We start from the raw sequence: 24,051 nt of genomic DNA on the forward strand, positions 1-24,051 counted from the left end.
GAAAAGGATTGCTAGAATGTTCTCATTTTAATTAATACAACAGTTCCTTCATTCCAAAAGGTCCACAAACCCCTCCCCAAACTCTTCTTGCTGTACCACCTGCATTTCCTACAAGTGTCTCATTTTAAAACATGAAAAATGAGACTTCAAAATATTTGTGAAATGTATTTCTGAAGCAATTCCCTTTCTGGTTATTGAGTCTCACAGAAAACTCAAAACTTACCATTAAAGGCTCGAGAAATCCTTCATTCAGCTGGTGGTTTCCTCAAACAGTCATGATGGGAACAGTCTCCCTGTTCCTGTTAATGAAAGTTGGGCTGGATGTGCACAGGAACATGCAAGAGCTTGAGGAGCAGTGCCTGCCTCACCAGGCATCACAGAGGGGCTCTGCAGACTATAAGGCAGTGCCCAGGTTGTCCAAGCCTACAACTTATATAGTCATCTCCATTCACTATTGGTCTTGTCCTTGAGGCTAATTACTCATCATCCACATAGCCAATTATCTAAAGTTTAATAATTCTGAGCATGAACATCAGATGTGCAGAGCAGTCGTGAAAGAGCCCTGAGACCACAATCACCAGTTCTCTTACAAGGCAAAATCGAGATCAAGATAAAAATCCATAAAGCTGAATTCCCATCCTTATCCCAGCAATTCCTCTAAAATATAAATCAAGATCTGCAAACCAAGGGCTTGTTCCAATGAGAAAGACATTATGAATTAAGCTAGATTAATTTAAAATCAATAAGCAATCCTTACTTTGTATTACTTACTAATATTTCATAATATAAGTTCCCGGGATTTTTTTGCTTCAGTTCAACTTTTACAGTTCTGAATCGAGATTAAAAGTACTGTTAAAGGAAGAACACACAATGTATCATCTTATGAAAGACTACTATTTATGATTTATTGATTAAATGTCACTTCTTACTCCTGTATAAAAGCTCATTATGAACAGAAGAATTTGGTAATTGTCAGCAGCATTTTGCTACTTTTGAACTTTGTGGTTTGGGTTTTTTTTTCTAATTCTGGATGACTAAGATTAACCATGTAATTCAGTCAGCTACATGAGGGGATTTCCCATTAGTAGTATCTCCACCTCCACATGTTTACTCTGAAGTCCTCAACCAAAGTGCAATTATGCAAAGGTATCCTTTTTCCATAAAACCCTCCCTATTTTGATAATTCAAAATACATAGCTTTATTAATAAGGGCCAGTATGTGCATTCATAGAAGTTTAAGTAAAAAAAATGAAACATTATCCAGAGTTTCATGTGTAAAGCCACAGACAGTCTTCTCAGTTCTGGTTCTCACAGTAACACCAGCATGAGGGATCAGCAGGGGCCTTGAGTCACTCGACAGCTGAAGTAACCAGTTAGAGTACTATTTCTGTCTTTAATCCCAGTGACCCAGAAGAAAATCCTGCACAAATTTTAGGTCAATGGTGAAGCTTCTACTGACTTAAAAGAAGATAGAGATATTACTGGAGAATTCACGTTTTTTCATTGCAATACAATCTATGTATTTTCGGGAAAAGACATTGCTGGAAAATAAGCAGGATCCTAAATCACATCATGAGGAAAATACCTGCTTTTGCTTATATTCATGTAATGTCTTTTCTACAGTGTCAGTCAGCAGAAAGAAAATGTGCCCCGATTAGCAAAAAAATATTTTAAAAAGTAGATTTGAAACATGATCCATGCAATTCTACAAATGTAACTAAGTAAGCTGAGGGATGTTACGAAGCTGGTCATGCTCAGTTGTATTGCCTGCAGGCATCCCTACCTCAAGCAATGGCATCTACAATTCTGGACATTAGATTAGATTACTGGCAGTTCCTTCCTTTCCGTATTTTCTTCAGCGTACTATCTCACAATCAAAAAAGATGTGGAAGACCCACTCCCTGATTTCTAGTGTTTTGCTTTTTTTCAGTAAAAACAAATGAGAAAGTGAAGAAATCAATTAAAGCCAAGCTCAAGAATCACAATACTGAAGAACTCATTGTCACCTAAACCCTGCACCTAAAACCTTCACATGTACAGTTCATTTGTCCTTGAACAGAGAGAGATCTTTCCAGGTAGTTTCAATGTCTACAAGAAGACTTTAAGTCCAAACAATTTTTATTTTAAATACATTTTTAAAAAAATAGTAAAAATGGATCCCCTCAGGTTTAGAGTTCTTAAATCTGACTTTAAAAACTATCATAGAAATGATGAAAAGGATTTGAGATGGATCCTTTTTGAGGGAATGTAGATTAAGCTGATGAATAAACAGTGAATGCTGGACCTATTCTATATTTCTGTGTGAAGCGAAATAGAAGATAACACTTTATCATCTACTAAATATCAATCTCTTTTCACTGCCCCCTTTCTATAAAAATCTTTATCTTGTACAAATATTAAGCTTAAACTGAGTGTAACTTTTATTTGTTTACAAACATACATTCAACAAATAAATTTTTATTCAGAACTTCCCATTCAAATGGGCAGTTGAAATCCCTTTCTAAAGAATGAGTAATTTAATACTGGTGAGTATTTTGCCTTCCCAAAAGTTATAGGTACGCTGCAATGGTTCATTTCACAACCTAGAGTCTCAATTTTGATGTTTCATTTGCTGTTCTTTCCCATCAAACTTAGACCTTTATTGAATTCTCTCAAGGCTTTTCAAGCCTCAGTCACTCCTGTCTATTGTCTATGAATACTGACAGCAAAGGCTAAATCCATAGTCAAGGCATCTGGGTTGATTGGAAATCAGATAGGCATCAACAATACACTGTCCTTAATAATTCCATGTAACTCTGAAGCTCTTAAATGACTGACACGAGCAGTTTCATTTCTGCGCCTCAGCATCTCTCTTATAGCCTTATAATGCATCCATAGAAGAGTTGTTATCCATTTTTTTTTTAATTATTTTAAAGCAGCATTAGTTCCCTGCTCCTGTCTTCCCTGTAGTTCATGTCCTCATTCATGCCATAATAACAGTCATTTTCTTTTTTCATGTTTGCTGTCACTGCTTCCATTTCTTCATTTCATCCTACACTTCTTCATTGCTGTTAGTTGTCCTTTTATCCTCTCTTCTAACTAAAAATTGTCTCAAGCCAAAACCACAGACACATATGTGAGCAACTTCAAACCAGTCCTGAGGTCCCTGAAGTCTTAATCCAAATCCAGTTTTTGCAGCTTGAGCCATCTCTAATTCCTAATTGTTCCTGTCATCTCTTTCTCACAGCCCTGGCTGTAAGCCACAATGTTTTATGCTGCATTCTGTGCTTGGAAGTAAAATTACAATGCCCTCTCTCTCTTCAGTTTTAAAACCATATTTATTTTCTAAATGCTTCCTTCCACTGACTTTTTTGCTGAAAATTTTGTATATGAGCTGTTGTCAGCATTTTGGCTATAGAGCATACTAGCCCTTATGACATGTAGCAAAAGCCACAAGCAGCATGCTGCCTTGTGGTCACTCCCCCAAAGAGAGGACACCTACATTTTTGTATATGGTCCAAGAACTCGGATTTGCAAAGCATTTTTCCTAATTAGAATTTCTTGTAAATTAAATAAACAGTCCTCAGCATAGGAATTAAAAACCTGTGTGAGAATCCAAACCACAAAGCTATAAAGACCTATAACTCATGATGTTCTCTTTTTAGTGTACTGAGATTGCAAACAGCCACAGCTTCAGAAACACAGAGCAGCCACCGAAACTAAGAATAGCCAAGTGTTTTGGGCTCCCTGCTAGGAGGTGGGAAAAGAGTTTTTCTATGTGTCTCAAAAAAGACAGAAAACTGAAAACAGGGCTTTGATATTTTGTGTTGATATTCTGGCCATCGAGCTGTTGGTACAACAATAGTATCAGCAATAAATTCCCTCTCTGGGTTATAAAAGAAAGCACTGAGCAGCATTGCATCTTATGTAGAGGGCAGTGCCATACGCCTGTCCAAAACATTCATTGAAAATACCTGCTGGATTAAGCACTTTCAAGACTACTACTTTTTTATACTTCTCAAATAGATTGCCTTATTAATTTACAAAAATACAAAATTTTCTGCAGTGAAAATACAGTTTCATATGGGAAATTTCCACTGATTTTAATATATTTTCTAACTGAAGATAAAAGAAAGAATTTCTAGTTACTTCAGTCAACTTTTGCCTATATACAAGACCAAAGACTTTCATCACAACATTAAAATAATTTCACTGTGGGTTTTGTTTTTAAATTTCATTATGATCTTTACCTTCTATTAAGGACTTTAACTGTGATTTGGTAGACAGAGGTGATAATAATCCGGTAATTTGCAGGAGATCTCCCACCCAACTATTTTATACAGCTTTGGTCAGACTGGAGATACTGAAAGTTGCATGGACTGTAAGTTTACGTGATCAACAAAGCCAGATGTGAATCCTCAGAACACTGACACATCAGCTCAGGAAATGCCAAAGGATAAAGGTTTATAAAAGTTGCATTTGTGAAACAGTCAGCTGTAACGTAGGAATATTTTTCTTTCATAATAAAAACATATCCAGCAGGGGAAAAGAACAGATCTAGTATGCTACACATGATTCATACGTTATCTAATAACTGGAGAAGTGTAGGAAGCACAGTTTAGTTTTTAAAAAAAACACAAAACAAAACAAAACCCAGACCAACACAAGCCAAAAATCCAGAGCAACAGCTCCTAAATTAATGGATTAACTAAAAAATTGAAAGATGATTCAGTTGTATAGCTAAGCAAGCCTGTGTTCACAAAGGGGATAGACTTAGCTTCCCCTATTATTAAAGATTATCAGTAAGTCTCAATATAATGACATGAACTAGTGCTGTAGTTCATAGGTAAGAATTTCAATATAGGTGTGACTTCATGGATGCCTGACCCAAAACAAGCAGTGGTCCATTTAAGTTCCCTCTGTCTCTAGAAAACCTGATTACAGACATTGCCCAAAGTAGCAAATTATCCTCACCTTTTTTACAGTGGAATAATTTTGATAATGTAACTACCTTATACTGGGTTTATAATGCCTTATGAATAAGCTCAATTACTCTGCATCTGGAAGTACATTAAGAGTATTCTTACTCAACCCTTGGATTTCAAAAATTGATGAATTGAAGTGACTGAATCTCCAAGACATTGGACTGGCCTAAGCTAAGAACAACCAAGGAGAGAAAATTCTGAATTACTGGTGGTGGAAGCAGAAAACACAGCATAATATTTTTTTGCAAGAATCCTAAGTGAAGATGAAGAATGCTATGTTTCCTCCTTTAGATAACAACTGCTCACATACACAGCTTCATGCTGTAGCCATTACCTCTTCCCCTCCTGCCTGCCTCAGTATTTATATATATGCTAACATCATAGGGAAAATACAGATTACATTATGGAAACAGATTTTTGTCAGACTCACGCTGTCTCTATTTTACCTGGATTTTAGAGACCCCAGTAATGGGTTATCTTGATATATATATCATCAGCAACAAAATATAGAGAACCTTGAAAATTAAACAGTTATTAAAAATCACTCCTTTTGTGCTTGAGATTTTTTTTTCACTTTTTGAATTCTCACATGAAGCCACTTTCAGGTGAGCTTTATTGTTCTTTTCAGTTGATTCTATTCTCTTCTTCTATCCTCCTCTTAAGAGAGACAAATTAATTTTACAATGAGCCTACTGAAGTGACACTTAGAGCTAGATGAAAAGGAGAGGGTCTGGTTTCGAGGACAATTTTTTAACACTTTATTTTGATCAAAGTTCAAGCAGGACAACAATATAAATTGTAGTTTCAAACTGCAGATCTAAGAAAAACTGACTTTCTCATGAGCTAATATGACACTGAGTTTGACTGAGAAGTTTTAGAAGCTTCGTTTTGCCTCCACTTCATGGAAAATCCAAAAATACTGTTTTCCCTTTTCTACTTGTTTTCCTGGGGGGCTCTGCCACAGGGTTGGGGCACATGAAGTTGAAAGGTTTCCACAGTATGGGTTCAGTTAAAGCTATGCCTTGTTTAAAGAAATTGTCTTTGTTCCCATGATGTTGTAAATAGAGAATTTTGAGTAAAAGGAAAAAAAAAAACAGTTTAGGTATTAAGAAACTGCCATTAATATGATGCTTGCACATTATTTCAAATGTTATCCATTCACCAGGGCAAAATAATGGCCCCTAAATATGCCAATGAGAATTATGTGAGATAAGATAGGATATTACCACCTGTAGGATCCATAAGCTGTGAATGAGGCAAGGAATTTCAGGGATGTGAATCCTGGTTTCCTGATTAAAGCATGTCTCAACAAAACTGAATTCTACCATCTGCCTTAGCAACAGCATTACCATGAAAGTCTAGAAAAGTTTTCAAGAGAGGTCCAACAGTGTTAACTTTCTTATTTTTCCTGCACAACTCTAATTATCTATTTAACATCTAATTATCGGTGAACAGAGCTGTCAGAGCTATCACGAAAGTTAAGATGATCTGGGCTTTGAAGATAGAGCATGTTGCAGGATGCTCTGAAAATGCTGAACAAAAGCATCTCAAAGAGGACATCTAATATTTTTATACCTTAATGTCATTTTGATGCAATTCTCTGTCTGTAAAGTAAGGATAACAAATGCCACCATCTTATAGCTAATGGATGAAAAGAAATTAATTGCCTGAGGAGTGCTTTGATATGGAGTGCTGAATATCAGAGAAAAATCCATGGGGAAATTAATAATTCCATGTTCAGCACAAGGGTGGATAGTGTGCAGGACCCAAGGCCTAGAACTGCAAAGCAGTGAAGAGTTGTTGGCAGAGAACTCTGAATAGGAATGGTGTGTATATGCAGCTACTCCCAAATGACAATGCAAATGCCCAGTATGGTCAAAGTAAGAATGTAAATGAAATCTCCATGATTTTGTTGCCCCTCTTTTTCTGTTTCTTGATTTTCCTACATTTTATTGCAATTTCCAGTATGTAAGATTTTCACATATTCCAGTGGTAAGTAATGCACAACTCTTCTTTCCTGTCCAGATTAAACAGAAAACATTTATAGGAGACCCTCTTTGAAAGCTATATTTTAAAAGCCAGAGAGGGGCAATGAACGAACTAGCGGTGGTCCTATACTGCTTGAAATATCTGTGTCCAGATTTTGGAAAGGAAAAGGAAGTAATAAATTTTGCTTGAACTCACCACACATTTTAATTGCACAGAACTCCCAGGGGGTGTTAGGGTCAAGAGTGTAGCACCATGGTCTCAGCTTGCCATCGGGATTGCGGCAGTAATTATCATCAAAGCCCTTGTCAGGATATCTGTAAACCACAATGAGAAACGTGTCAAAGAAGTCTTCCTGGCAGCACTGCACAGGTTTCTACAAGGTACTTAAAGGACAGACTTCAGCAGAGGCAAACAAGAACCAATTCCTATTAACCTGGGGTCTGATTACGTAAGATGGATGCAACTCTTTTAATACTGTTAGAAGGCTAATAACTTATAAACACTTTCCAAATATACAGCAGAATCAGATCTCCACTAAGGGGATTCCCTGCTGTGCTAATGCACAGGGTACCGGATGGGGTAACTCAGCTAATTGCTAAATTCTTGCACTTGTGTCTGTCAACTGATGACCAGACACTGAAGCCTCTCATTTTTTTTAAACAACCCAATTAAGTGTGGATTATATAAACACTCTCTGCCATGCTGGACTCATTAACAAAACAGGTTCTTCAGTGCAACAGCCCTGGGTTCAAACTGGAAGCTGTTTTGAGCAGCAATGTTACAAGTGATCCATTTTTGTAACAGAGCTCATTCTTGGTCATGCCCTCATTTCAAGCACTGGGGGAAAGAAAAAGAAAAATAAGGAATTAACTTCTGTCTCACTTTATCTCATTAAGATTTGATACTATTGTGCTATTTCAATGTTTCCACATTCCTGCTGCCATCATTGAACGGTCAGAGAGATAGTCAAGATGAGAAGGGGCTTTTTGCATAAATGTGCGATGCTAACATCTGTAAGCTTAAAGAGAAGGAGATAAATGAATCCTTTTTTTTTCCTCTAGTGAATAAAAATTGTCTTGGCTTTCCAATTTTATTGAAATGTGTTAGTAAGAGAAACAAAAAGTAGATTTGCCCCTGAGGGAATCATGAAAAGTATGTAAGAGAACAATAAAGTTAACTACCTGGGAACTTGAATCCATTTACAACTGCAAGCAGATGTGTTTCACAGAAGCAGAGGAAAATATGATTTACAAGTGCGTGTCTTTGCTAGGATGCTTTTTATGTCAAATGTTCATGCTAATTTTGACTCATGTATTTGCAACTTGATCTCCCATTCCTTAGGAAATTTGAGTTCCTTCAACTATACAAGGGACAGGGACAGGATTTAAGTAGAATTAAAAAAAAAAAAAATACAAAAAAAACAGCAAGGAGAAACCTCACCAAACTGAGAATTCAATGGCAGTCAAGAATGTGGTAGTTTCAGATCTAGCAACAGTACCCTGTTTTCTGCTAGGTAAAAGACGAACTGTAAAGGAACAAATTGTGTCCAAGAATTTCATTAGGAAGCAGTTAAGGGGCTAAGAATACAGTAGAAAACAAGATGACTTTGGCCACCCAGTAGGTGCAGTGATGAGCTTTGATGTTGGTAGAACATGTTCCGTGTCAAGTAGCATGGAGAGTTCATGTCGCTGCCTAAGGACCAAGATGAGTCCAGGAAACAAATGGGGATGTAAAGGATCCACTTTCTAGAATACAAGTGTCTTTCCACAATATTCAGACATACTTCTGCCTTCCTTCATATCCAGCAAGCAACAATTTCTACAAAAAAAGGCAAACTAACACCTTTAAGACATAAATGTTAGATAAACAACAACAGGACTTCAAATTGTTCCACACAATTCCATAGTGAGGCTATGGAGGATCCCCTGACAGTTAGTCCCTTTGCTCTGTACACTCCTCCTTCCCAAGTACATTGGACACAGACTCCTTACTTAAACCTAACAAAGAGCCTGAGGTTTCAGAGATCTTTCAGAACTCTACATATTTTACTTTTTTCCCCCTTGAAACAGCAGTAGCTGTACTTCATTTATTAAACTGAAATGAAGGATCAAGATACACATCTGGTGTCAAAATCAAGACTTTTTCTCAGTTTCTAGAGAGGGAGGAGAGTATTAGTTAAAGAGATAACATTTATTCTTTTTAAGGAGGCAGATACTGATCTCTAGCTATCCTGGAACTTAAATTTAGTATCTAAAGCTCTTCACCAATATTTATTTCCCCTTTCTTTTTTTTTTTTAAAGAAACTTGGAAACTTGATTTTGTATAAAATAAATTTTCATACAAGAGATATAAACCAGGGTATTAGTAAAAGGATTTCTGCAGTTGTTCATCTCTTATGCTACACTTCAACCCTACTTTCCTCCTTATAATAAGTATTTTCACAGAATATTTGAGCAGAAAATACGAACACAGAAGGAGAAAAATTTTTCCCCTCTACACTGCTCTATGCCTAAGTCATTACCCTCAACAGTCTTCCTTCCATGGTGCCTGTGAGGAGTACACAAAAGAACTGGAGCTTCAGAATACAATTCTGCATCCACTAGTAGCTAAAAATGGGCCATGCAGGAGTTGTTTGGGGGGTTCTTTCTGCTAACTTCAATCAAATCTGAGTAAGCAAGGGTTGGTTATCAATTCTGGTCAGGAACTGACCTCTGAGGGGAAGGAATGTGGAACAACTTACTGAGGTGACAAAAAACAAAAGTGAGATTTATTCACCCTGAGCTGAAAGCATTGTCCAACAGCAGGTAGACTGGAGCATTTGAATGACTACTAGCTTTATTTCCTTTTCTTCATAGCTGTGACTGGTGAAGCCATGAATGAAAATAGTTTTAAATCTGCCCAGATTGTCCTTCCTGGTTTCCAAGTTATTCACATTACACCAGGATGATATATTATAAATGTCTCTAGAGATTGCTGTGTTTTAATGAATCATTTGTTCCAAACCTCTTCTTTTATTTTTAATTTATGTGACCATTAAAAAAAAAAACACAAAGCAAATCCCATAACCTTTTTAAAATCTAGTATAATCAAAGTATAATTGTTACTACCTTTAGTGACTGTTCCATGAAGGTGATTAACACCAGTGTATTAGAAATGCATTGGGCCCCATTACTCTTCTGAAAGCTCATACGAATCAATTCAATCTGGATGGGTGTGTTTTTGATAAAACCCCCACTTTTATTACAGTCTGAAAACTCTCAAGATGATGTTTTCTGAAGGAAATAGTTCAAGGAGGAAGACAATTGTTCGTAAGACTGCTGTTAGTCTGAAAAGTCATTTTGCAAACAATTAGAAATTAATGGAAAAAAAGAAATTTCCTCCTGACAGTGAAATTGTTATTATTTGTACCCAGAAGTTCTACAAATGTTTCACTCCCAAGGAACAAAACTCTTTCAGTGACATGTTCTAGAATGTACAGTAAGTGCATGGCAAAACTCAGATTATCTTCAGTCCCAGCCTGTTAATACAAAATATTTATTGTAGCAGAGCTGTGGGATGCCTGCTATTATTCATGAAGCAGATCATCCCACCCAAGGGAGAAAAGAGGTTATATCACATAAACTCCAAAACTTCAGATCCTTAATGTTTTGCTGAATGATCGGGCTTTCTAAAATCTGGTAGTATTCACATTTCTGAGTATAAAAATAATGCTTTATTTAGTGAAACACTTTAACAAATATAAAGATCCTTTCAGTGAAAGATCTTAATCATTCTGGGTTTTTTGATTCTTGCAGTCTTCCTCTAGTAGTTTAAATTTATTTAATCCAATTTATAAATGGAGTTAATCCAAAATCCAGAATAAAACTAAAATGGAACTGTAGTCCAGTTTAGATGATCACAGAGGCCTTCCTATGTGGCCTAACCCCCACCCACACCCGTGCCCCAAAATCCTTCGAGAAGGGTGTATTATAGATGACCATTTGTGGTCGGGTGAATTTTGCCCTCTAGGACAAACCCTAGCAGGGATGAAATTTGTCTTTGTATTTCTGACTCAACTTTTGGCATTATGCATTCATGTCTAAATTAAAAAAAAAAAGAAAAAAGTCTAAGATAGAAATCCAGTCATAAAATACTAAACAGAGCAATGAACTCCTTTCCCAGGCTGCAAAAACATATGCAGTGAATAAATATTTTGTTCAAACAAATTGGGCACTTAAATGTGATTATAATAGAAGATCATCCACAGTTTAAAGGCTATTCAATATCTCAAAAAGGAGGATAATGTTACTTGACGATATTGCAAGCTTATATTCACAACTGTGTCAAGAAGTCTAACAAAAATGTATGACTTTTAATCATTATTTACTTTGCGGTGACTTTAAGGTATTTTAAGCTCACTGAAGCTGCAAATCAATATATACAGAAGCATTCAGGGGTTAATTTTTTAGTGTCAATGAAGTTAATTTTGATCAATTAATGCAGCACATGAACATCACTACACTAAACTGGCATGGGATGTAGTCACAACTGCACAAAACAGCCTCTAGTCCCCATCCTGCATTTCCACTGTGACAGTAGCCAGCCTACACTATGGACCAGAAGCCCAAACATCTAAAACTGGTGACATCCATAAATTTCAGTTGAGCTCATGCTAGTTTTGCTCAGCTGTTTCCAGGATGTGTGCAATTTTCAAATTATGACCACATGGTCTTGCCTGGGGGGGGAGGGACAGGTTACCTCTCTGGTCGAAATTTGTGCTTGTGTGGTCTCTGAAGATCCCAGCGCTGACACTCCTTGCCCGTCTCGGTGTGATCCATTGGCCCTCTGTAATTCTCTCCATTGCAGGTCATGCATTCAACTAGGAAAAAAAAAAGTAGACACTAGTCATTTATTACACTGATGACTTACACCACAAAAAAAGAAAGTTAAAAAGAAATAAATCACATCCCTGCTCTTATGTGTTGAAACCAAACTGAAGAGTTATAAAAAAATGATACCTTTTTGTGAGTTGGTGTGGGTATTCTATCCCTTTGGAACAGAATAACATCTCTTTCTTAGATCTAATCCATGAGCTTAAAAGTGATATCACTTTATAGGACACTTACAGTTTTGAGGCAGGTAGGGGTCAGCTGTTAGACGTATTCATGTTCCTAAAAGATTTTTAATCTTACTTATGGTTAGTAGCAGAAAGAGGCACATATCTAAGGAAGAAGTATTTTTTAAAGGTGGTATTTTCCAATTAAGTATCATCCATTATTTCAAATCACTCTAAGTCTACTATAATTACAGCACAAGTTTAAGTGCAGAATAATGGCTGAATCCCAATTTCAGTGCAGTACAGTATATTTTTTAAATTCCCAGCCCTTTCAGCTACACATGATACTGTTTCTTTTCAGTGATAATTCCTTTTGGCAGCTTACACTAAGATAGATTTTCAGCCCTGGTTTGGGAAGGTGGAGGGGGGTAGAGGGAGAATGGGCAAAAACTATCAAAGGGATTTGAAACCGCTGTTGAACAAAATTTAGATTTAGAAGTCTGAAAATATAAAATAAATTCATCATAACTAACTGTAGACAAACTTCTCAATTACTCACTAATTAGAGTAATTTTAAAGAAGGATCACTTAGAAAATACTATTTTATGCATTTACAGATCTCACTCTTCAGTCATAACATCCGCTACCAAAGTCTTCATCCTGCAGTGAGCTCCAAGTATTATCCCATTTGAAGCTCATTTAAATTTATATTTAAAGGTTAGGTTTTAATAGATTTTCAAGTTCCTTGTGAATTATTTGCTTTCCCCTTCTCTCCCTCTCTCCCTCCCTCTCCTTTTAATTCCTCCACAACACCACAGCTATTCCATGTGACACATTAGCAGGAAAATTAAAGGCATCATATCTTGAGGATTTAAATGAGTTGATTGACTGGAACTGAATTGGCTGATTAGCAAGATATAAGAGCTTAGTTTGGAGGTTAACAAAACTTAAAAGTCAACAAATCCAATAGTGCACATGAAGTGTCTTTCAAATTCTGTGACTTGAAAGTCAAATGGGAATGGATTTATAGTTACATTTATTTACAGTATTTATTTGAAAAACAAAGGGCATACTTATCTTGAGCTTTCATCCTGTAATTCAGTATCTAAATTTTCATCAAAAAGAAGAGGAAAAGCTGATTTTACCATGGAATGGAACTAGATGATTTTATCACAGAGTAATACTGAGACTGTAATGGATTCACTATGGACTAGAAAAGCAAATCACACTTGTGTGATCAGCACAATTACATTGTTCAAGCTCCTCCATGACCTGAAAAAAGCTGCTGAGCCTGAAACCTTGTTCAAATATTCCAGTGTACTGGAACACACAAGAACTTCTCTTCCTCTTAATACCTCCTTTTCTTGCTATGTGAATTATTCTTGCTGAGAAATCACCTATTCTTTATATAAAGGCCGCAGAGCAAAAGCAACTTTCTGCAGAAGTCATGCCAGCTTACCTTCTGAGCAGAGGGGGATGTCACAGACTTCGTGGCGCATCTCTGGACTGGTGGTGAAACACCACGGGCCTCCCTCTTCCCCTCGGGGGTTTCGGCAGTAGTTTTCCCTCAGGTCTTTTCCCCGATAGCTCGAAGGCAAAAAGCTAGTTTTAAAATGACAATCATTACAGTATAAGAGCATGCAAACTTTGGGGTTAATCATACTATTTTTACAAATAGTTAGAAAAAATCACATTTCTGCTTCCTTCTCCCTCCATCCCACCTAAAGAAATGTACCCCCCAAACATCTGTCCATGCACAAATACACATCTTCAATAGGGATTACTCAACCTAAATGGCCTAAATCTGGGACAATTTGTCTATCCTGTAGCATGCTGTAGTGAGTTTTATTCCCATTCCTCAGATATCCAGAGCCAACTATCTGCCACAGAACCAAAGGCAGCCACACACTCTCTGCCAGCCATCCCTTTGTTCTCCTTCGTGAACTGTGGGTGCATAGGGGAAAAATTCATTGTGTCTGTAGCCAGACCTGTCTTTCCTCTGCATGTTGGCACAAACAACTGGTCCATTTGGGCTTAGACTAAAAAGTCCACAAGCAGAGAAACCTTTTTGCATCCCTGCTCAGGCAGCAGCTAGAACTGATCATCAGCAGCATGTGAGCGTGACTGAGTGGTGTGATACACCTCGCCGAGAGGCTTTCACTGCGTGAAACCATGGACTGCTTTGCATTTCAGCATCAGAAATTTCCCCAGATGTCACTTAAGCTGTCTTGCTTCAAGTTCTACCACAAACCTGACTGTTGTCACCTTAGGGTCTGCTACTTATAGACCTATTCATCATTGCTATTGTATAAATTAGGACATTTAACAGTAACCCAGTTGACTTAAACTGACCAGGTGCAAGGTGTTGTCATCCCAACTATCTGTAAAAGTGTTTGTTTACCTCTAGAGAAACCCTTACATGCATACTGACATATAGAGATATACATAGGCATACATATATAGATTATATATATATTTATGTATAAAAGATTGTTAGTCAATTTTCTCCTCAAACTAAGGAACTGCTAAGTCCATAGCAAGGAACCAAACCCCAGACTGGTCTGTTCAATGCCACTGCAACAGGTCACGACCACACTCAGGCTGCACGTTGCAGACAAATCCAGTGGCATTTTACTGCCAGTTTCACTGCAGTGATGTTTAAACTGCAGCAAAATTCTGTAGCTAGAAAACACCTTAAATTCAGAGTTGTGATCCGTTCCATGAAGATTCTTTATTAATTGAAACGCTGGGCAAACCGCATAGGGGATCACACAAAAGTTGTAACTGAATTAATTAAATGATTTAATTTTTGAGCTTTCTAAGATTTGTTTCATTTTTTTTCTGTCAGTATATTTAAGTTATTAAATTTAAGAAAAATTGGACATGTGACATTTTAATCATGTTTTATTCCTGTAATGAAATATTTGAACTAACTGAGATGAAAAATACCTCTGTTAATCACGTTGTGGTTCTAGCCAGTATAATGTGGAAGCATTACAGAAAAGGTTGTTTGTGTTTTTTTTTTTTTATTTTTGGAGCTTTAAAAGAATAATTTTGTGTCATTACTGCTGCCTATAAAATTATTGCTTCTGTTTTTCCTCTATGGTCTTGTAATATAAATATCTTAAATGTTTTTTAGTTAAAGACAGCCCTGGGGAAACGTTTCTGATAGGATATTCCAACTTGCAAATGTTTTAAAGTAGTATGTCAGTGCATACAAGATCATTTTATTTAACTCTTCTGCTCAGAAATTATGGACATAAGAAAATATAGGGAAAACTCATCTCAAATTGTATCAGATATGCTATAAGAACATTAAAAAAAAAAGTCTAAATGAATAGCCTTAAAAACACAAGATGAGTCAGATAAACAAATGGCTTCGACAGGTACTGAAACAATGTTCTTGAGAGAGGAAAAGATGAGTTGCAGTGAAGGCCAGTCCAGAAATGGAAGAAAGGGCCACTCCTAAAATTGTTTGATGATTTAGTTCAACTACATTAGGTAAGGAAAAAAGAAAAAAAGCCAAATAACTGAAGCCAGTAAGAGTAATGGTAAAAACAGATTCAACCACACAAAAGTCATGGAAATTAGCCAAAAGCCTGTGAAGCACTGGTCTACTCTTTGACCATTTTTCTTTGAGCCCTTTTTACATTGGGTTTATCCATTTAATACTCTCTAAGAGTCCTGCACTCTGTACTATGATGGAGATGAAAATAATAGAACCCTGGGTTTTGCTGGGAGTCTCTGTGTTCTACTGGAATACAAATCAATAAAAATATGACTCATTGAATTCAAGCACAACTTTAGTCTCTAGTTATTTCTATTCTGTCTAGAAAGAGAATTAAAAATCATTAAAGTACATTGTCCTTTAAATATGAAATGGGGATTTATTTTACAATGGCACATTGTGATAATCAGATGTTGAGAAAAACTGACCTAAAAATCTAAGCCTTTTGTACTAATAAGTTCCAAACACACCACTACTGTCTGCTTCTTCCCATCTCCCTCATGTCTCTGATGATGAAATCATATTTTCTGATGTTGAAAAACAAAATTAGCATGCAGCCACCTCATTTATCCGGTGACCTTTTAAAAAATAAACTTATTGCACAAGGCAGGAGAAAAGTCATTCTCATAAAATTCATCGTAGAAGAGTGGCTGTCCAAATGTGATAAAACTGTGTATGTTGTGTATTAAAATGCAATTCAGTGACAATGTGCACTATAAAGACACTTTCCATTCTCTAATTATATAAAGTCATATGTATATTACATAGAATAAATGCTCATTCTTGCTTAGTTTGTAATTATTTAGAATTCTTTCCCTTTTGAAAGATGAAGATTGTATACTTCAAGGTGTTAAGTCTCAAAAGGTCACTGCCCTGGGACCTGGTGATATTTATGATATGCTCCCAGCCAAGAACAGGTCTGACCCCACTCTGAAAATCAGACACACTACCATCGATACTGTAAGCAGCCAAGTCCAGTAAGTCCAAGCCTGAGGCTCAGCTTTGTAACACATCATAAGAGGAGAGAACCAAGTATCCTTTGCTTTTTCATGTTGTTCCAAGATATCATCTTGTACACTGGATTGATTTGGTCAGGACAGGACTGAGCAGTTCCTCAGCCCAGTTCCTCATTAGCAATATCCAGTTTGGCTCCTCCTAAAAAAAGTGCTGATGCTGGGAGTCTGGAGCAAAAGGCAGCAACATAGACAGGAAGCTTATGGGTCGGAGGACATTTTAGTTTTGTCTCTTAAAGTTTTACTGTCTAAATGGCTAAAGCCAATACAAAAAGGTTCAAAGAGAAATGGTCAAAGAGTAGACCAGTACTTTATAGTCCTTTACCTAGTCTCCAGCAATGTTTGTTGTGGATGACTCTGCTCCTACCATTATTCTTACTGGCTTCACATTTTGGCTTTCTTCTCCTTTCTTTAGATAATGGAGTCTAATGAGCTTTACTCTCAAGATGTAGATTTGACCTCAGTTTTTCGCTGTATCAGGTCTTAACCTGAAAAGTTAAGTCCTGTACCTGCTGCATCAGTCTTTAGTTATTGCCAGTATGATGTGAAGGAAAGGATTTCAATAGTCTCTTCAGTCCTTTCCGTGTATTTGTTGCCTGGCCTAAGTGCTCTATGCAGTTTAATGTATTCAACAAATAAAAGAGAATTAACAACAACTATGCAAATGATAGTAACAATAAGTATATACTAAACAAATAGGTGGGCTATCCCCCACCTCTTAATAATGGGGTTTTTAAAATTGCTCATTCCCTGGAATTTGATTAGAAAATTGTGATAAACTTCCAGACCCCAGGCTGAAGTTATGCAGATGTTTTGTTCCTGTCAGTAACTAAGAGATCAAAAGGATATAAACAGCTAAAAACACTGACACAGGAAAGGAAGGGATACAGACACACAGGCTGGCATTAAAAGAGACCTCTTTGGAGAAAGCCCATGAAAGTAAGGATTTTCTGGGATCTGGAGAATGGCATCTCTTGGAGAAAGGCAAGAAAAATATCTAAGAGATTTTGTTGTCTAAAGTTAGTTGTCCCATAAATTCTTATGCTTTATGGAAGCTGTCTCGACACTATTCCCATTGTCTCTGCTCCTGAACTCTTACCTGTGCTCATGGGGGATCATTGAATTCCAGGCCTGACACTGGATACCACTTTTGGTAACAGATATTGTTCCTTTATAGTCTGCTCCTTTCCCGATGATACAATTCCTGACATAGTCTATTGAAATAAAAGAGGGGTTTGGTTATTGCAATTTTAGGGTTTTGATTAATGCAATATAAACTAAAGTTCATAATCTCTTTTCTAATGAACTGTATTATAATAAATATTATAATAAATAATATTATCAAAATAATATAATTTAATAGCCTTTAAATTTCTAATTATTCAAAATACTGTTTAGTTGTTGGCATACATTCATGTCCCTTTTTTTTTTCCAAAATACTGATCACTAACTGACTTAAAAAACTCTCCTGAAAATGTTTCCAACATGTCTGATTGAACAAAACTCTTTAAGTCTGATGACTTAAGTCTCCCACTCATTAATGAGGTGAATAGGAACAATATTAAGTCAAAAATGTTAACATACAGCTGAGCTTTTAAGTAGTAAGATGAAGTAACCATTCAGGTTAGTACGTATGATGGTAGGCAAATATGTACGTTGGAAAACTGATCAAGTATGTAGAGGAACTAACATGACAACAAACTCAGGATATGTGTAAATAAAACTGTAAAATGCAACTTTCAAAATTCATAGAACTGTCCCTTGCCCAGGATGTTCCTACAGTCAAAAATCACTGACTGACCTCAGGGGTTCTTTTCTCCTTTCATTGCTGGAAAAACAAAATCAGTAAATAAATCAGTTACCCTTCTTTTCATACAGATCAAACGCATGGTCTTGCTTCTTTCTCACACCATTTGTCAAGCTGTTGAAGGATAACCAATGGCACCGTTTTGTAACTCTGTCATAAGCAAAGGCCCTGAAAAGAAAATCTGGATGAGAAAAAAATCTCTGTGTGGTTTATAATAATGACACATGGCCTGCCAAAGAGCATGCAATGACATCAGATTTATTTTTACTGGGAAAATCAGAGAAACAGTCCAAATTACTATTTAAACCCACAACTCTGCTGACAAGAGCAAAGAAACAAAGAAATTAAATTGATGTGGCCATTACATTAAATACCAGCTTAGTTGTTCACACTAATCTAAGAGTTCCCTTGTCATTAAAGATCTTTATTTTAAAAGTGAGATAAATGTGACTGAGACAGCATATGTGTCCCCAGTTATGTTGCTTTCTGGGAAAAAAAAAAAAAAAAAAGGAAGACTCTAAAATATCCTTTTTTACTATGCTTACAATATGGCTCTGAAATAGTTCCATATCTCACACTAGTGGCTTGAGGAAAATTCAAGAGCAAGAAATCTGTTTCTTAACTAGATCAACAGAGCTGCTTAAAAACAAGATTCTTTTTATTTTTATGAATAAACTAAACTGTGATAGTGTATCTACAGTTTGTCCTTGCCTTGCTTTTGTTTTCTTCTTTTCTCTTATTTTAGCTGCTTTCAAGGATAGAGCACAATGTATGCTGAATTCACTGGGTTGAGGGGAGGGCAAGAAAGACAAGTAGAAATCAGAAGAGTAAAAACACCTTCTTTCAATATTTGAAATGCAAAATGCAGACTTTTTTTCTTAACATCATTTTGAAAAGATAGACTTTAAGTGTAGGTAAAATGTTTTGAAAGATTTTAAGAACATAATTGACTGCCTTGGAGGGGGCAACAATTATTCCAATAAGGATAGAAAAATAAGACAGAAAAAACCCCACAGGTGTTTTTTCCTTAACTTTTTTCATTAGAACAAAATAACAAATCATGGACATCATACTATTACCTCTAGCCTACCACAAAATCTACATTTCTGTCAGTCATCCCATACCTTCTGAGATATTTTATTCTGATCTGAGAAGGCATTTTATCACTACTTGATAATACTGAAAAGACACACAGATTTCTTACACTTCACCCATACTTTGACTGTGCCATATTCCTGAGCACTGCATCCCTCAACAAAAAACTGATCTCCATTTAATTTACCATACAAGCTTTCTTGTGTGAGATCTTGCTGGTTTCGCTTAAAAATATTGCACGATCCAATCCAATCTCCCCAGTCTTCTCTCTTTCAAACATCTTCATTATCGTTTCCATCACCAAACAGATTTTTCATCCAACTGCTCTCTCTACTCTGTTGACTCCAAATGTTTCCAACCTGCTAACCTTCATCCTTCTGCCCTTGTGAAACCTTCTGTTCTCTTCTGGCTGATTCTCAAATATGAGCATATCCAAGTGCCTCTAACTCCATCTTCACAAAAATATCCTTGACCTTTCCTGCCTTTCAGATTACATTCTCCTTTCCACTCCTCCCTCTTAAAGTGGGAATGCAGAATGCACTGTTTACAAACAGTTCTTTCAGTTTTTGCCTTTCAGTTGCCTTTTGGTTTCTTTCCAGTTTGGCTTCAATCACTTCTGCACATAAAAGTTTCTAACAATCTTTTCTTGGACCCAAATCTGGAGATTTTTTATGCTTCCAAAGTCAACATATTTGAGAAAATTCTTGGACTTTCTTCTACTGATACTGATGATCACAACCATTTTTTCTTGTTGCTCTTTGTACTGAGATAGTCCGTAGATTTTCTCATCAGGTACTGAAATTCTGTGATCTATACTAGAATCCCTTCCTTTGTAAATGCAGAAACTCCAAGCAGATAACAAAGGATGAGACAGGGATGACTTTGTCGCTAAGAAAGGGACATACCTGCAAAAGTCACCTGCATAGATAATAAAATAGTAACTACATTATCTTTTTCTCCTCCATACTAAATGTAGTGGGAAAACCTGCAAAGATTACTGAAAGAAAACAATGGGAATATGGACTGCAAAGGGTGATGAAACTCAGGAATAGAAGAGCTTAGCAGCAGCAGGTTGATAAAGCTGATTGAGATGGCAGAAAAAGATGCACAGAGATTTATGAAGTTAAAATGACAATGCAAATTAATCTAAGGAGTTCTTTAATGGAAGGTTTTAGGAATAATGTTATAAAAAAGAAACAAGTCTAGATAAGGATCTTGTAACTCAGTTGGACAGAACAAGATCTGTGCAAGCATGAGAGCAAGGGAACAGAGGAAACATCTGTTCTGAAAAGTGACATATATTAGTTCCAACAAAAACGTGTCAGAGATAAAACCAGCAAGGATTAATTATTAACTGATATAATACTCAAAATTTACTTGCAAGTGATACAGAAACTTATAACAAAGGAATCAAAAATTGTCTTATTTTTTTTCTCCAGAAAATAAAGAGTGGTTGATCCTTTAATAGGCTGTAGTGCCTGAAATCTTCTTCTTTACCACTTTCTGGCAGAAAAGAAACTTAATCTTCTTTCTGCTTGTGTATCTCACAGTGCACAGACTCAGATGTTGCTGCTCCCAGTGCTATTGTCACAATTATATTAAAAAATAATTCCTTTTTATTGGTTAATAATGCTTAAATAAATTGAGTTTGCATCCAGAAAATAAAATATCAGTGCTGTGGCCCAGACGATGGAGAACTGCTACATGGGTATAGAGTATGAGATACAAGCCATGAAAACGTCAACAAACAAAGGAAAATCCAAGTCTTATATTTCAAATATTTAAAACGTTATTTTGTGTTACTTCTCTTCTTATTTTAGAATGCTCCCTCAGCAAGCAGTAAACTAGTTTGCTTTCATTTTAGTTGGTAACAAATTTCACCTTGTAGTAATCATGTGCTGGTATGAAATTAAAGACTATGATCCTAGGAATAAAAGGAAAACATTAGTAATAACTTGTCCTTCAAAAGGGAACACATGTCAAATGTGTGTTTACAGTAGCATCAAAGAACTGTACACACTACAGTGGGACTCCTCTGCGGTCAAAGGGAAAACCACAAGGATGTTCCAAGATCCCGGAAAAGAAAATCCCACTTGCTCTGCAGCATAACAGTAGTAAGACAAGACCTGATCACCTACACTGCTTCCTTGCTAAAAATATGGAAGGAAAAATAGGGCATTCAGAGAATGAGTCGTCAGATTTGTAGTTCTTTTTCATATTCAGTATGAAGTAATTGCATGACAGATTGTGATTCTGATATCTGTGAGCACAAATTTTCCAGTTGTGTTCTCAAAGTCCCTCATGGCTCCTCTATGTCACTGTATTGACTGATTAAGCCAGGGAGAATTTGCCCCTTAAGAAATCCATCAGACACTGTCCCAATAGAAAAAAAAATCTACAATAACTGAGAACATTTTAACAATTCAGAGAGAATATAGATTAATATTAATGTAAAATAGAATAGACAAATACATTAACTTACCTTTTCTGTTCAGAACACAAAAGATACCACCCTGAGCAGCCACAACTAGCTTGAGGTAATTTTCCTAAACTGATGTTGGAATATAGAATTGTTGTTTGTTTGCATTATTCAGAATTTATTTTATACTGTGAAACCTAATTTTATAATACTCCTCACTGCTAACCATCAGAACTCAAGGATGTCTCGCTCTATTGAATATAACCTGATTCCCTTGGCAATAACAGCAGTGGAAGCTCTGCCAATAAGAAAAGGAGTGGCTTGCACCATGTGAAAAATATTAGTGCCTGGAAAATATTTTCTATCAGAAAAAAGTAAACTCTGTTCATTGTTTACATATATAAATAATCAAAGTACAGAACAATACTAACTAGATCTTGCAACACTGGGATTAAAGGCTTACAGAAGAATTAAATCACAGTGGAGAACCTTTTCTGCCAAGGAGTTTTTGTTATATTTGTTCTAGCTTTCGTTTGTAGCAATTGTTAAAACTTTTTTATGTCTCAAATTCAGGCTCACATTTAGGCAGGTATTGACTAGTATAGAAGTCATCCATTCTCTCCAAGATTCTACTGCATTCATGGTCTTTCATTTATTGCTAATGGTCCAGACTAAGTGAGGCCAAGGGGATCTTTTAAATCTAACACGTCAGAAAAATAATAGTGATTTGTTCCAAAAAATAGTAGAGGATATGTACGAGGCAGACAAGTAATCAGCTGCATGATGTGTTTCTAAGAGACGACAGATGCTGAAGGATAGCTATCCACAGCCCAGAAGGTTTGATTCCATTGTATCAGTTTTGCAGTGCTTGCCAGTCAACTTCAGCAGTGCATGTATCTGTGCTCCATGTGTGAGGTTCTCATTGGTTGCAGCAGGAGTAATGTGCAAAGAATGAAAGCAGAGTATGGTCTGAAGTGGTGCTGAAATACTGCAGCTGTGATGTGTGACAATAACCATTTTATAAGAGACATAAAAATCTCAGAAATGTTCACCGACCTCTACAGCACAGCCCAAGTCATCCACATCTTAACATGAGTACATTATTTAAGCTATGTTATGGAAAAGATCAGAGACTGGACAAGTTAAGACAGATAACTCATATAAAGCTTCAGAAAAGACTGACACTCTCTGGACAGGTAGAACAACATCACTGAAGTCAAAAATCACAATCTTAAGGTTGTTCCAGATACAAGCTACCACTGATGACAATTACAGAAACACCTTTGGTCAAAGGTTTTTATATATGTTTCATTAGGGAAAGAAATAAATAAAAGAGATACATAACTTACTTGCAAGTGAACGAGAGGCCCTTGTTCCTGCTGCATCTCTTGGCACATTGCTCAGTGGTATTTAACAGCTTAGTTTTTACTTCCAGTGTTTTGTTTACTTTAATGAGCATCAACTCTCCTGTCTTTTTGAAGTCATGAAGAGGATTTCTCCTTTTTCCTTTACCCTCTAAAAAAGAAGCAAAGAAAAAAAATTAACAAAAGATACAAGCAAAAAAACGCTGTAAAGAGAGTGCTGACATTAAAGTTGGCATTGGATATGGACAACATTTAAAAGGAATTATAGGATCTTCGTTTAGTACCTAAAGCATAGAGAATTTCATAAAAATAAGGTAAAAGGAATTACTGAAGAAGAATTGATTACTTTAGATGATCTCCATCCTTAAAACCAGAAATAGTAGGAATTTTAACAAAACTAATTTTAAATAAATATTTGTATAACGCTGTAAAAGGGTAAGAGGAAAGTTTTTCACTCTTTTTAAATTTTTTTCAGACCCCCCAAAATATGTCTGATAATAATCAGAAATCTTGTAAATATTTCCATGAAAAACTCAAGTGAAAAATATTATCACTAGCTGAATGTGATAAACTGTTATTAGAAGAGTAAGTTTATCACAAATAGTGAAAAGAAGTGGATTTTGGAAGTGACACAAAATAATCATTTGTCCTCTCTCTGCTCCAGTGAAGTCTCAGGGTGAGTGTTGTGTCCAGTTTAAGTGCGACTGAACTTCAGTTGTTAGCTTACAGAAAAGATTAGGAGGTCAAACAGAGGCTGTAGCATGGAAAGTCTGCAGTGTTGCAAACATTCCTGCAAAAGTGAACGCACTGATCTGGTTTCCATGTCTCTGTTGAAAGGCCCAGAGGAAAAGGTATAA

At 36.3% G+C, this 24,051-nt stretch overlaps 1 protein-coding gene across 1 annotated transcript in view; it reads right to left on the minus strand.

Annotated features, from left to right (window-relative positions):
• HGF (hepatocyte growth factor) overlaps positions 1 to 24,051 on the minus strand; it is a 58,944-nt gene that overhangs the window by 22,846 nt on the left and 12,047 nt on the right. The window contains exons 3-8 of the mRNA XM_027711479.2: positions 23,180 to 23,345; positions 18,372 to 18,484; positions 17,609 to 17,723; positions 13,448 to 13,590; positions 11,691 to 11,811; positions 7,149 to 7,267 (exon numbers count right to left, since the gene is read on the minus strand). Coding sequence (XP_027567280.1) covers positions 7,149 to 7,267; positions 11,691 to 11,811; positions 13,448 to 13,590; positions 17,609 to 17,723; positions 18,372 to 18,484; positions 23,180 to 23,345 — 777 coding nt within the window. The remainder of the gene's footprint in view (positions 1 to 7,148; positions 7,268 to 11,690; positions 11,812 to 13,447; positions 13,591 to 17,608; positions 17,724 to 18,371; positions 18,485 to 23,179; positions 23,346 to 24,051) is intronic.

The sequence above is a fragment of the Pipra filicauda genome, unplaced genomic scaffold (assembly GCF_003945595.2).
Source record: "Pipra filicauda isolate LSUMZ 115617 unplaced genomic scaffold, ASM394559v2 scaffold101_size5749837_pilon, whole genome shotgun sequence".
Lineage (NCBI taxonomy): Eukaryota > Metazoa > Chordata > Aves > Passeriformes > Pipridae > Pipra > Pipra filicauda.